General features: G+C 47.6%; 1 protein-coding gene across 1 annotated transcript in view; it reads right to left on the reverse strand.

Moving 5' to 3' along the window:
- PHF12 (PHD finger protein 12) overlaps positions 1–14,561 on the reverse strand; it is a 31,598-nt gene extending 17,037 nt beyond the window's left edge. Inside the window, exons 1-2 of the mRNA XM_059865908.1 lie at positions 14,378–14,561; positions 13,877–14,058 (exon numbers count right to left, since the gene is read on the reverse strand). Of these exons, the coding sequence (XP_059721891.1) occupies positions 13,877–14,058; positions 14,378–14,443 (248 nt within the window). The 5' untranslated portion in view covers positions 14,444–14,561. The remainder of the gene's footprint in view (positions 1–13,876; positions 14,059–14,377) is intronic.
- Between the last annotated feature and the right edge of the window lie 332 nt (positions 14,562–14,893).

Below are 14,893 nucleotides of genomic sequence, written 5' to 3' on the forward strand. Positions count from 1 at the left end.
CAGTTTCAGAGCACTCTCAGACTTGAACAGCAAAGATAAATGGAAGATTCACTGGTGTGCCACACACATACCACCCCCCTCAACACCACACCTCCTTAAATAACTTGATTACTCCATGTGAGACCACACAGATTCCCGTGCAGCAAGCACAGTCATACATCCAGGCATTTCCATCCCTTGGATTTGCAGTGAGTCCAACTGAACGAGCTGCCATGAGGTCTACCCACCATCTCCCATGTACTCCATCCCTGGGCACACTTACTTAATGGTAGAAACCACCTTCTATCTTAAGACAACCCAAATACTCTTAAAAGTGTCACCATATCCAGCTTGCCTTGGCTACGAAGCACAGGATACATCCTACTCACATGGATCTGCACTTACTATAAAAGCTGTATCACAGTGAAATGACATTCTCATTTTGATGCTAGAAATAAACCAAAGCAAATTAGACTACGGAGTAAGGAGGACTATTTTGAGAAACACTTTTCCTCAGTAAAAGGCAGAGCAGCATATGTTAGATGATACACTTTCCTTACAGATCCTACTACTAACTCAAGTACTTTCCAACACCTCTTTATCATTAAGATTTGTTATTTGAGCAAACTGCTGACTGTGGCAGGGAAAATGTACCTGCTGGCAAAACCCAGCCATTTACCATGCAGTGTGGCTTAAGATAATACTTTTAAAAGTTCTCCTGACTTTTGCTAGAGGCAGCTCTTAGCAAGTCTGCTCTCTTGCGCTGAACACACGGATGCACTGCACAGGATCTGGAAGCTCCACTTCCCACTGACTGGGAAACAGATTTCAAGGATCTACTGGGACTGACTGGGTTACAAGGGGATGAAGTACAGTAGCTTGTAAGACTGGCTCAAGAAAGCCACACAAGCATGGGAAGCTAGACGTTGGTTCATGGCAGGAGTCTCTATACTGTTTATTGCACCTACAAATACCAAACCAAATCAGAGTTAAGCTTTCCAGTCTCCAGCCCTGACAAGCCAGGGAGGATAAGATGCATACTTGCTGGCTGGGAAGAGCTGTGCTCTGCAGCAAAGGGAGAGGCTGTCTTCCTCAAGAATCTTGCTCCTAGCACAGGGAAATGGCACAGGATCCCAGCCCAGGCTCCCAAGCCTGGACTGTGAAAACAAACACACTTCCTTTGTTTAAACAGAGTCCCGGCGAGCCTTGCCCCGAGCCCGCCCTGTGCCAGCACTGCCTCTGCAGGTACTGCAGCCACCCGGGGTCACACTCCCTCTTGCAACACTGTGCCTGGAAGACTGAAGGAAGAACACAGCAAGAACCAAGCTGGTAATAACCTCAGCATTTCTGGTGTCAGGCTCTGGGGAATTCAGTAGAGCCAACACATCTGGCAGCCATTTTGAGGAGGAGTGCAGGGTTTCAGAGGCCTCCGTGTTCCAGGCGCTCCAGAAACGCAGGGCTCTGCATATATGCACTGACATACCTGCAGCTTATGTTTCTCATTTCCTGAAGGGCTTGGATGAACAAGAGATCAGGCTCTAGATGAGAGCACCAAAGCCTCCACTACTGGCTGCTTCACCTCAAATGCTTGGATGAAGCAGTAGCTCCCTGCCCCAAACTAATCTTTTGCTAACAGAAGCAGGGAAGGGAGGGTAGAAGGAGGAGAGTAACAAATGATCCCCGTGTGCTTGCTGCGGCATAAATCCATGCTGAATCCTAAGGTGCATCCTGCAACAGCTCAGGTTTTTACTCTTGTTAGAAAACGAGCTCTTAGATCTGCCTCTGCAGCAAGTATGGATTCATGTGGCCCATTCCCCTCTCCCCTCCCAACACCCCAGGGCAAAAAAAACCACAGACTTTGATTTGTTCCTAGTGAAATTTCACCCTCTGAAGCTCCCGACGAGCGTGCCTGAACTGCTGGGAACACGTCTGCCCCATTCCGACGTGCGGCGTGCCAGGGATCCACACGCTGCCAGATGCCTCTGGTTATTTGTTTTAACTGTTACCTCAATCTTAGGCATTTTACAATGAAACAATTAATAGCACGGTGAACCTTGAGAGACGCCTGGAAGAGTCAGAACAGGTTTCTTCTTCAAGTGTGTATGTTATTGTCCCATTTGCTGGGTTTGAACCATGAAATCCTATATACGCCGTACTATTAAAGAAGCATTTTAATGAATGCTGCTACCCAAAGGCCTGTGGAAGGAGGGGGAAAGATTCGTTTCAGAGCAGCAGAAAGGTTTTAGTGCTCAGACAAGCCTCCTGAGGTTTTCAGCTCACTGGCAGGGCCTAGCTGCGATAGCAAGTGTATTAAAAGACTGATTCTGCCTCTCCTGGTTAATGAACTGTTCATCAACGCAGCTCACCATGCTAACAAAGACTGATGAAGGCTGCTCCTGCACTGCTGGCCTCGCAGCAAGCAGAGAGCACTGCCTGGGTCTCAGCAGAAAGCCAGGGAAGCGCTAAAGAATGCTGTTTTAATTGACTAGGTATGACCACATTCTTCAACCTTTTACTGTAAGCATAAAAGAAACGGATTTTTAAATCTGAGCAAGATACTTGATCTTCATAAGCAAGGTAAGAATTAGCACTTTGGCAGGAGCACCAGAGTCCTTTTCTCCCTATCTTTCATGGGTTCATTAGCATGCACAGCTCCAGCCGCCAGTGTTTGCTGCCAACAGGACCTGGAATTGTACAGCTCCCACTTTATCTTCGGTTGCAACACATCTCCTTTCAACTACACACCAGTCAGTTGCACTTTTCAGTGCATGTTCACTAACCCTTCATTTCAGAAAGTTTCCCCTTCTGTCATCACAGACAAGAGTGGTGGCCTCTGCTGTTTACCTGGGGGGTTTGGTGTGACCCAAATCAAACCTGCTCAGTAGAATGTGTTTCTGCATTTAAAACAAAGACAGCTCTGAAAAACACAGGCTGACTTAAAAACACCTGGAAGACTAACTCATACAAAGCCTCTGAAAATTAAAGGAGATGTTTATCACTGCCTAGTCAAAAACCACTACACTGCCTATGAAGTCACTTGCCATATAATATCTGTCTCGTGGCTTTTTCTCAGAAAGTTAACTACCTCCTGAAATTCCTATCAGATGCATTGTCAAATATTGTTCTGCCATGGTCAGAATGCAATGCTCTATCCCTTAAATAAAACTTAAATGGCTATGACAAAATAAAAAAATCTTCAAGAGCATATTAGGAGTTTTTATCAAGCAAACAATAGCATGAAGCCACTTAGCTTTTCAATTTCACACTCTGGGGCTCTCATACATCAGAAGCCTGTTGTCAAGTCTAAACCCTGTAATTACTCCTCACTTTGCTGACCTCAATAAATAGGTAAACAAGTGCTCCAAGGAATGGCACCTTCTCCAATACAAACTGGGTCGTAGCTCTCAAAGGAACCAGTTATAAGCAGACCTGAGGTTATTTACACACTGCATTCCTGGCCATCTTGCGTCAAAGGCACGCTGACACTACTTTTGGACCCACCAGGATACAGCCAGCTACCAGCTGGGATAATGGTGGCAGGAAAACAAACCAGTGCCTGGTGAAGCTTTCTTCAACAACTTCTCTTTCACGTCAGTTGTTTTCAACAATTGGACTTAAATATTTTTTTTTTTCCTGTGCGGAGGAAAAAGAGTAACACCATGAAAAAATGTAGGCAAACACATTTTTTCCTTCTCAGGAAACTTGATTAACTGACCAAGACTCAGTGACAGGATGATAATGAAGGATGCTAGATATGTTTGCCAGATAAGGGAAGAAGGCTTTCAACTCTTCTATGGGACTCCTATTTATCCCTATGATGGATAGAGCTACAGCTGTTCTACCAGCTTCAAAAGAACAAGGCTCCCTGGCTTCCTACAGCAGGGCCTCAATGGCAGCTAAAACAAACCAGGAAATCAACCTCACTGTCAGGGCATTACAAGAGACCCATTGAGAAAGAGGCAAAGTTGCATCACTTACAAATTCAGCTTTTTGGAACATTTTTACTGTGCCCAAGTTACATGCTTCTGCTCACAGCTGCTCCCAAACCCGGCTGGAGGAAGACACCTGGAAGCCTGAGCCTCTACCTTAGACAGAATAAAACCACACCAAACAAGCCAACAGCTGCAGCCTGCAGCAAATTCCTCCCCACTGCAACTCCCTTCCCTTCCTCTTTTACTCTTGCAATCAACACAAAGCTCCTCAAGACAGAAGTCAGATTTCAATTACCTCAGAGCTGGTTATTAGGAAAGCTATCAGCTCCCTCCTCTCCTCCACTGTTGTTCCTCAAATTATTCAGTGAAGCCTCCAAGTTCTGCTCATTAACATGGATAAATTGTGACACTCAGCCGTACAACAATCTTCCTGAAAAAGCCAAAGATTTCTCAAGCACCAATGCAGAGACCACCAAACTTCAGATAAGCCCAGCAAAATTTTTCTTCTTTACAGACCTCTAAGCATGACCTGATCACATTAAAACTAACAGTTTCAGCAACTTTCTGGCCTCAATTAGGCTCACACTGTTTATAAGTTATACTTATTTTAAGCCAGCAGCACAATTCACAATCACTACAGAGCATCACCCACTATACTTCTACCTGTGGTGCAACAACTCCTAAAGGAACCTGTGAAAAAAGCTTGACAGCAGGCAGCATAACTTTGTTTACACTGAAGTGAAAGTCTTGAGCATGGACATAAGAAGTTCTAAATTAGCAACATCCAGCAAGGACTCCTGGACACCACCAAACAGGTCAGGACATGATTATTTTGGCTGCCACTATGCAAGGAAGGGAACCAAAATGCCTGTTTTACAGGTCACCAATTATCCCATCATCTGGAAAGCTGCATGTGCTTAGGGTGCATCTTTCCAACAGCATGGCCAGAGCTGGAAATAAGGGTACAGCAACAGACAGAAAACAGAAACAGGATTAAAACACCATTATATGGGCAGGCAAGGAATAAGATGTATCCAATGAAAAAAATAAAGGTACACTACACTGTCTACATGATGCTAAAAGAGTGGAGGAAGACTTGAACTCTGCAAGGTGTAAGCAGCAGCTTTGCTGGGTATTTCCTTCACTGTGTGCTTATTTTTACTATCTAGACCTGCCAGTGTGTTCAACATTTCAAGGGCTTGGCCAGCAGTCCCAGGCTCTGGCAGCAGCACCACTGTGCTCCTAAGAACCAGGTACCATTTCATGAGTATATCCTAAATTTTGTGAGTATTCTGTGAATTTCAGTGCCAATGAATTTATTTACTTGAGTCCATCAAACCACTCCTGCTACTCCCATCTGGGAAGAGAACCTCGTGGAAACAGGTGTTTATCTACCTTACCTCAGCTCCCTTCCTGCCTTCATTGGGGTCCTACCTCCTCCCTGTGCCCTTGGGCAAAGGCAGTCCTGAAGTTTATGGGTAATCAGGGAAGTATCCTCCAAGGCAGAACTTTTTTGCCTCCAACCTGATGAGCAGGAGGGCCCAATAAACTGGATAAGCTGCATGTAAACATGTGATCACCTGATGTAATTAGTTACTTCTATTTATAGAAAGAACCTGGCCCAAAGAGACCATTCCCTAGACAACCTGTTAGTTATTACCCTCATTAATGTCCAACTGACAAAAAATTAAAGGAAGTATTGTTTTTTAAGATACCAGATTTCCACACATAGGTAAACACATACATATATAAAAACAAATATGTATAAAAGAGTGTATAGTACCACCAAAACCGCAGTGAGGGTTTTTGATTATTATTTTTTAATTAGTATGACTGGTTATGAACTCTGATATTTGAGACATATTTGCCTAGGGAACCATCCAGCTTTGTATTTATAAGCAGAAACCATGGAAGTTGATAGAAGAATTGTTGACTTTGAAAAATGTGGGTCAGACACAGAAATTCAGACATTTTGCACATTCTGACTCCTGTTTCTTTCCCAGGCATCACTCATGCCTGTGCTGCAGACAATAGTAACAATAGCCTGAATTCAATGTCCAGGTTCATTATTAAGTGTTCAGGTCTTTATAGCACCATCTTCTTAACAGATTAGAAGTCATCTTCTCAAAGCAGGATGACACACAGGGCAGCATCAGGGAAAAGAAAGGAGGCTGAGGAACAACACAGCCCTGGTGAGAATCACTTCAGCCAATTCTGTCTTTAAAGAACAATAAATGAAGAGACATCTCTGGTGGGAAAAGAAAATAATCAAAACACAGGTCTGAGAGGTTTCTGAGAAGTGAACACATTCAGCCCCAGCCATACTGAACGTGTTCAAAGGAGACAGGGGTGAAAGGACAGCAGCAATAAGGTGGAAAAAAGGAAAGCAGCACATCAGAAGAGGATGAAGGGCAGACCCATAAAAGCAAAAGCATGGATTTGTCTTCACACAGGCACAAGTGAAGTGTAATTCTGACATCTACATGTGGACTAGGCTTTCCCAAGAACGCTGGGGAAGAGAGAAAAAAGAGCAGAGACAGAAATATCCACTAAAAAAAAAACAAACCACAGAACCAACAAAAAATCCTTAGAGCAGGGCACACATTCTTTTCTGCCTTTTCCAGATCACCTTCATATCTTGCTCCTGTTGCTATTCTAGACAGAGATCACTGGGAAGTTCACATGATGCCGTGCCCAAAGTCAGAGGCTGTACAGGCAGGTGTTTCACACCAATCACTAGTGCTTGCCAGAAATTCAGCATGGGGTTTTCAGCCTGCTAAATTGTATCCTCAGGCCAGTGCTTTCTGCAGGGTTCAAAGTCGGTAATCTCCAGCTCCATCTAGTTTGCTTCCAGTGATCGTGCAGAGCAGACGTCAGCAGAAATGGGTTAGAGTTGGGTTCAGGCACTCGATTCCCCCCAGCTGGCTGAGATGCTCTTTGCCTTTTGTGCTCAAGATCTGATACACCAACAGGAAGAATGATTTATACAACCTTTTTTTTTTTCCTTTCCCCCCTTCATTTTTGGCCACAGGGAGCATTTACTCCATACCCTAAAAAGGTATGTGATTGCATTACAACTGGTATCTGTCAACCCCTTTATTAAAGGGAAGCTACAACACTATTTTTACTCAGCTTACAGAGTTACTGGATACTGCAGTGTTCCTTCGAGGAAGCTGGGCAGACATCTAGTGAGCAGTGGAGCTGGAGACAGCACAAATCGATTACTATAAGAAGGAAAAGCCAGCTCTGACAATCTGTGTCACAAAAATCACAAGTCTAGCCAGTAACCTGACGTGGCAAGATGCTTTTTGCTTACACTCACTTCTTTCATACCCCTGTAACAAAGCCATGTTATATCCCCAGATACATTTGCATTTTCACAAGTCCAAGAGAACTTCCTGACTGGTTTAAAAAAACAAAATGGGTACATCCTTCTCACATGATTTATATTCCAACAGACAGCACTTCCTAAATATTCAGACTGTCACACTTGCTTTCAGGGAGATACACCTCCTTCCTACTCTGGAAGTAGCTGCTCCCTTTCTCCACAGCAGATTCCTGCTCTTTGCTACTGACTCAAGGTTTAAGAAAGGCTGCAGAGCACAGGAAAAACTCAAGAATCTGACACGTACCAGTGAGTCAGTCTAGCAACAAAAGCAGTTTAACATCCACTGGTGTGGGTCAATAAACGGAAGAATTTATGTTAGTGTTGAAAAACTGTTTCAGTATCGATGTTACATCTGAAATTTCAAATTGACTCTGTCTTACACAGGGAAACACAGGAGCTCTCATCTCCTGCAGGTGTTCCTCACACTACCACAACAGCACCTACAACCCAAAAAGGCCCTTTTTGGGGGGTGGGGGGGGAATTCCTGTTCGGTCCTGATTCTTACTAAAAATACACAGTTCTGTCACTGACAACTGCACAGAGGCACTCCCCACCCGGGGTGTCCTTTACACCCGCGGTAAGAGAAGCACAGCCGGATGTCAGACATGCCAATTACCACTGCTTCCCGTTACTACCCCACCTAAACAACACCCTGAAATGGAGAGAGAGAGAGAGAGGAAAGAATGATGAGCTTTATAAGATCTTGTGTAATAAACACAGTAGTCCCCCATTCCCAACTATCAGATCTGCTGGCGGCAGTACAATCTTAACAACACTGAGCTTGTGTGTGATAAAAAGACATAAGGCAAGCTAAAGGAAGGTGAATATATTTACAAGATAGTGCCAAGATCTCCATAACAAACAGTCATTAGCAGATTAGTATTATGAATCTAATCCAATTAAGAATTTCCTTTGCAAATGCCTGGAGGAGCTGGAATTCCTCTGGGAAGACCTTTCCATGTTGTGAAAGGCTCCCATGAGTCATGCCTGCAGGCTGACATACCAGGAAAGACCAGCTCTGGAGCAGCAGGAACAAAGCAGTGAACCCCACCTCGAAGCAAACCGCTGCAGCCTCCTGCTCCTGAGGAGTCAACTCAAAAATGGACCTCACAGCGGCACAAAAAAAAAGGATTTCTCAGTTCCACAAGTCGTGGTCAACATAAAACTGGCACTTTCCTAAGCCAAGGTATGAAACCACGGAGAATTCTCCTTGTTCACTGTCTCCCACTGTGCCATTTTAAACAGCCTTGGAACAATGCGGGTATTTGATGTAACACCAGCCCATGTAGCAGCCATGCCTTGAAGGGAAAGCCTAAATTAAGTAACTAAACATCCCCCTCCTCAACTTGGAATCCTCGACCTCAGAATCCCAAAGCCATACTCCCACCACTGCACACTGATGTTGGGAACTGCAGCAGAGACCCACAGCTGAATCCAAATCCCCAGTTCTTGCCCACAGTGCTCATGGACAGTTTAACATGAACAATATCCACACACAGAGGTGAGAGTGGTGGTTTGCAAGTCACCCAATCAAGAGTTCCTCAAATTCTTACTGTGAATGATTTGCTGAAGCCCTCAGCTGAAGTCCATAGATTTACACTGACCTTATCTGCCTTTGCACAGAGAGATTTAGGACAAAATAAGGAGAGTGAAAAATCTCATTGGTACAACTTTGCTGAGCAGAGCTGCCAAGACTGATCATGTTACCACATCTGCAGGCGCACACGCAGTGACCCTCTGCTGCCAGAAACCCAGCCAGGGCAATCACTTCCTCCTGCCTCAGGATCCAGCCTGGGCTGGCCCCTAGGCTCCCAAAATATCAGAGCCAGAGATACATAAAAACAAAAGTTGGGTTTTTTTAAAAGCACATACTTAAATCAATATTGTTTTAACAAAGTATCGGTTAAGATGGATACATTTAAATGTTGGGAACAGAACAGCTTACTCTGACCTTCAATATGCAATTACACAAACATTAAAGTAGGGGTTCGCCAGTCATTTACTGTTAAAAAAACCCAAACAAACAGAAAGCCTCGTAATAAAAACTTCCTTCACTTAAAACTACAAGCTTTTTTCAAGCTGTGATGTAATTCGATGTACTAAAACCCCGTTCCTAGCCACTATCAGGTAGGAAGTTTGCCTCTCCAGCACCTTCCTGGACATGCCCTACTCCTTGCAGCAGGAGATGCCTCAGACCATTCTAAGATTCACCTGAAACATCCCAAGATGACCATTAAGGGAAGGATTAACTGAGACAATAGACTGGCCATTGTTTTTCTCCCCTCACAGACTGAATATTCATGTAAAAACCCAAAGCTAGAAAAAATGCCAAAGATAAAGCAGGACATTTTAGACTGAACAAGGTGAGGAAAGAGTTATCGATGTCCTACCAGCCAAACACAACTTTTCTCCATTCTTTGTTCGAAGCACTAAAACAATGTGACTCATAGAAAATACCAAAACTCTAGTTTAGCTTCCTCTGCTGCACTTTGCAGCTCTGCCACTCCTGTTCTTCGACACCAGCACTTGGGTGAAGACTGCCAAATCGGAGGGGAAATGAGCCAAACACTGCAAATATAAACACAAGGAGGTGTTGCAAAAAGTTTGATGGAGGTAGCAGGCCCAGTACGGACACCACACACTTCTCCCAGCACAGCAGTGAAGAAGCCCAGCTACGAGGAACCTTTTTGCTGAGCAGGGCCACAAAACTGGCACTGCCATTTACATAACTGGTCAGCTTTAAGGGACTGAGGTCACTCTGCCATGCCAGCAGAGCTGCACAGCCAGTGGCATGAGATTTTACAAGAGTGACTTGAACTGCAGCATTCAGCAAGGTTTGTGCTTTTGGGCTCCTCCAACCAGAAACTCGGGCAGGGAGACTTTTAAAAAAAACAAAAAAAGAGAGAAAAAAAGCAAACACAAAACTGTTCTGTGTTGGTTCTCCCTCCTGTTGTCACTCCCCTCCCCCAGCTTGTTAACTAAACTTTTCCTCTCCCGGGGATCTTTCTAATCCTTCGTAATGAATTTGCAACATCAGTCACTTTGCAAACCCGTTTCAATGTGAATCAAGTTTACTACAAGCTCAAGAAAACACAGGGAATTCTAACAATCACATTGCCAGGAGGAGGATATAAATGGGAAAGAATAGAAGTAGCACTGGAAAATTGGTTTTCAATCATGTAAAGAAGGAGTGTGCATCGTCCCTGGGGGCCTGGGCTAAGGCAAAAATCAGGATGGAAATGCACTCTGCACTGTTACCCAAAGCAGCAGATTGTGGGCAAACAGCAGAACCAGACACCAACTTCAGGGCTAAAAATCCCACATCCCGTTTTCAGGAATTACTAGGGACCCAAAAAACCTCTCTCTGTAAATTCAAACCTGAAGAGAGTCACCTGACCGTGATACTAATCCAAGTATGTTGAAACAAAGTATCTGGCAGGGATTTCACACTTTCCTGTATCCTTCCTACCAGGCCAGTTTATCTGCAGCCAGGCTGGAATCCTCTGGTATCTCAGAGCACCCATAGCAGCTTTACACTGAACTAGTGACCCCAAAATGGAGTTGTGGGAAAAGCTGACACCCCAACAGATGAATTGGGAAGTCACTTCCACCCACGTTAATTCAGGAGAGCAGCTGTTCCACAATGTAGCAACAAAACTTGATATTTACCACCTCAGATGTGCAACACTATCAGACTCTGAAAGTTTCGGGAATTTTGGCCAAGTGCCTTCTGTTTTCCGCAGAGGACAATGGGTTTAAGTGCTAGATGAAGTTAAGGCAAACTGCTGAAGTTTGAGGGTCACACACCTAGCAAAGCCAACTTCCTCACTACAGGCTTAAACAACTTGATACAGAAGAACCTTCTCTGCACAGGAAGGAGCAACACAAGTTCCTGGGAAGCTGAGCTGGGTTTGTCTCCAGCTGACTGCATGACTTGTGCCAATCATACCCCTGAAAATCCTTTCCTTTTATAATATGGCCTCTCCCATACAGATGTATGGGAGCTGATTACAGATGTAATCAACTGATCACAAACCCTAGACCAATTAAAAGCTACTTTTTTTGTTATGCTATATTGATAATAATTTTAACCTGGTAATAAAGCTCACAATAAATATTCAGAGAATAGTTAAGCTGTCGACACAAATCTGTTAGAGTGCTCCAGCAGGGCTACTCAGGTGACTCAAACCAAGTCTTGCATCACAGCTACTATTCTTTAAATAAAAAAAAGGAGGCAGAAGGAAGTCGCAAGTGCCTAAGTTTATATCCAGAACGGAAGTTTACTTCCAGCAAAATGTAGGAGGTAATGGGAAGACACACGAAAACAAAACCTGAGCATCCCTTTGAGACAACCTAGGTCACCTGAAGGCCATAGCCAAGGGTCCAACAAAGGTTCAGAAGGAAGGAGGCAGAACCAGGCCCAAGCTGGAGGCCTTCAGACAAAGCCTTTCCACACTGTGCCACCTCCCACAGCAGGTTCTGGGCTGCTGTCAAAGAGATCGCTTGAGAAATCCCAGAAGAGGCAACAAATGGGGTGAAAGAGAGTATTTAGAATTGCTCTTTCATTTCTCTTCTGAAGAGTGACTAGTTAGCCAAAGATACATATATTTTTTCTATAATATTTTTATATAAACTCTTATACAATTATAATGCAGCTAACTCAGGTACAGTGAAAGCTTTACAGGTATCTCATTTATCTGGTCGTTTCCCACTCGCTAACTACAAAAACATCACCAAATTAAGCCATGAAATTTAGGCATGCACAAAGTGGTCTCATTTATGGTCAGACTTAACTAGGATTCAAAGTTAACTCTGCAGCCTTAGGCACAGCTCTTCCATTCCAAAATGTGAAGTTTTAGCCATCGCTCCAGCCTTGCTAGGAGAACGCTCAGGATGCACCCGAAAGCAACTACGCCCGGCAGAAGGAAAAAACCACCCTTAAATTAAAGCTCATCAAGGACACTGGATGAAAAATAGTGATAATTACTATCCTGCTAGTAAATATTAGAGGATCTGCACTACCACCACCAGTAGCACTTCCTCAGGGTAGGAGGGATGATGTCATGGCTGCATGCTACAGCATTGTCGGGTTTGCCTGGCTACTCGCTGCTAACGGGACACTCCCTACAGAACTGTGACCGCACACTCAGCTCCCCTGCTATCAGCAACCAGTTTAATAAGTGCTCTGAGACCGTCAATTAGCATAGAAATGCAGAATAGCCAGCAAGCAAATGAAAATCAGAAAAAAGCAAGGGAGAAAAAAAAAAACACAACAGAGGGAGGAAAAAAAAAAAAGCACAGAGGAGACAGCTGTAACAGGGTGGCAAACAAAGCTCCAAAGCATGAAAGAGAGAAAGGAATGTGGTTAAAAAATCTCCCCTAAGGAAGAATACTCTGTACTCCCAAGCTCCAGCTGTTTGACTTGCCCCGCTCCCTCCTCCACTCCATTATCCACTCTGGCTGTGCTAATTTAACACAAACCGCCCGCCTGTGTCAACTGTTGAAAGGGGGGATTTCAGGATGCATCCAAGCTCCGGGTGCAGAAAAAGGAAAAACTTTGGGGCGGAAAGTTGAGGCGCTTTTGGCATGGTGTCGCTTTGTGCTGGGAGAGCTTGGGAAGCTGTGAGGGAAGGCAGCAAGAGCCCATCCTGCTGCAGCCTCCAGCACCTCGAGCTCTGCCACCGCTTCCACACGCACCTCGATTCCCAGCCGGCAGCCAGATCTGCATGCAGAAGGCTCTGCCTTCATCAACAAAGCCACACAACTCCCAGCAAGAGCACCCGGCAGCCCCCCAGCTCACGGCAGACACCCCCACGGATGAGACAAGCAGGTCGGAAGAGCAAGGAGGAAGGGAAAAAAGGAGGGAAAGGAATAAACCCGGCCAACGTTAAAGTCTGGAGGCCTGGATTTCCACCGGGAAGGTATTTTCACGTTTGAGATACTGTGGGGAGTGTTGCGAGGGTTTGGAAGTCATATATGCAGCCAAAATGGCGCTGAGAATAAAAATATAATTTAAAGGAAGGTCGCCATATTGTAAACAGTGAGGCAGGGAGACACAGAGACAGCAACCTCCATTATTCCCAGCAGCTGCAGCAGCACGGAAGCGCTGGGAACGTCAGGCCTGGTGCAGAGACGCCACCAGGGCTTCCCCCTCTCCAGCCAGGGCCCTCCGGAGGGTCCCCCGCAAGCCAAGCACCCTTGCAGAGGGGTGAGGAGGGGAAGTTTCCCGCTGGGGAGGGCGAAAGGCCGGGCAGGGGCAGCACCAAGGCAGCCAGGCCGCGCAGCCAGTGGCCTCGCTCCTCCTCCAGGCCTCTCGCCCGCTGCTCAGCACAAAAAGAAAGGAGGAGGGTGGACCCCCCAACCCTCCAGAAAGCAGTCAGGGGAGGGTTCACCTCGGCCGCTGTGGATTAGTCTGAAGAGGGATGGATCCAAGCAGGGTTTGCACCTCCTTTTTGTTCCTGTCTGCTCCAGCCGGCCCCACGTCCCTCCCCCCCTCCCCGGGACCTAACGGGAAGCGGGAGCGGCCGGAGGGAAGGTGCTCTGGGCAGATCCGGAGGGAGAGAGCGCCAAGCCTTACCAGCACTGGAGGTGGAAAGCGGCGGGGCAGTGATCGCAGCACAGCAGATCCCCTCCTTCCTTGCAGCTATCGCAGCTATCGTGGTTAGTGGCCCTGCCACTTCGCCTGGGCTCCTTCTCGGGCCTCCTGCTCTTCTTCTCCCCATCTTCGCTCTTGGGGGGAGCCAGGAGGGCCTGGATTTGCTGCACATGCACACACAGATAGAGCGGGCTCTGAGGGGCTGCACGGACCCTGACCCAGCGCCCTTCTCCCCGTGCCCGCCGGGGGGACAGCGGCCCCGGACCCTCCGGGAAGGGATCGGGGGGGGGACAGAGCCCCGGCCGAGCCCGCCCCGCCCGCCCCGTGTCCGGCAGGGCCTCTCCGGGGGCCGGGCGAGCTGCCTCCGTCCCTCCGCACTTCCTTGTAAGGCCACGGGGCTCCGGGGTGGGGGGGTTCCCTCGCCATCTTGCAGCCCCACTGCCCCCCCGGTCCGGCCCCCCCCCGCCGCGTCCCGGGCCTCACCTCCATCAGCCCCCCGGAGGTGTCCAGGTCGTAGACGATCGTCTTCGTCTCCATCTTCTCCCACATTCATCCAGCCCAGGAGCGGCCCCGAGAGCCCCCCCCGGCGAGAGGGAGCGAGGCGGGGACGTGCGGCGGCCCCTCAGCGGCGGCTCCGCGTCGAGGCGGCGGGGGGGGGGCGCGGCGCGGCGGGGGCGGGCGGGCGGCGGGGCCTATCCCACGGGCCGCTGCGGCTTGCGCGTCGTCCTCCTCCTCCTCCAGCCGTGCCCGGGGGCGGCCGCGGGGGGCCCGACGCCCGCTGCCATTGCCGCGCAGGGGGTGGGTGGGTGAGGGAGGGAGGGGGCGGCGGCCCCGCGCCCGCCGCGGCCGCTCACGCACCGCGCACGCCCCGCGCACAGGCGGCGCCGACGCTCCGGGCCCCGCGCGCACGCGCACTCCGCGCCCCCGCCCCGCCCGCCCCGCGCGCATGCGCGCTCCGCGCCGCCTCCCGCGCGCGGACCTGGCGCGGCGGCGGCGGCG

This window comes from Haemorhous mexicanus, chromosome 22, assembly GCF_027477595.1.
Source record: "Haemorhous mexicanus isolate bHaeMex1 chromosome 22, bHaeMex1.pri, whole genome shotgun sequence".
In the NCBI taxonomy this organism is placed as follows: Eukaryota; Metazoa; Chordata; class Aves; order Passeriformes; family Fringillidae; genus Haemorhous; species Haemorhous mexicanus.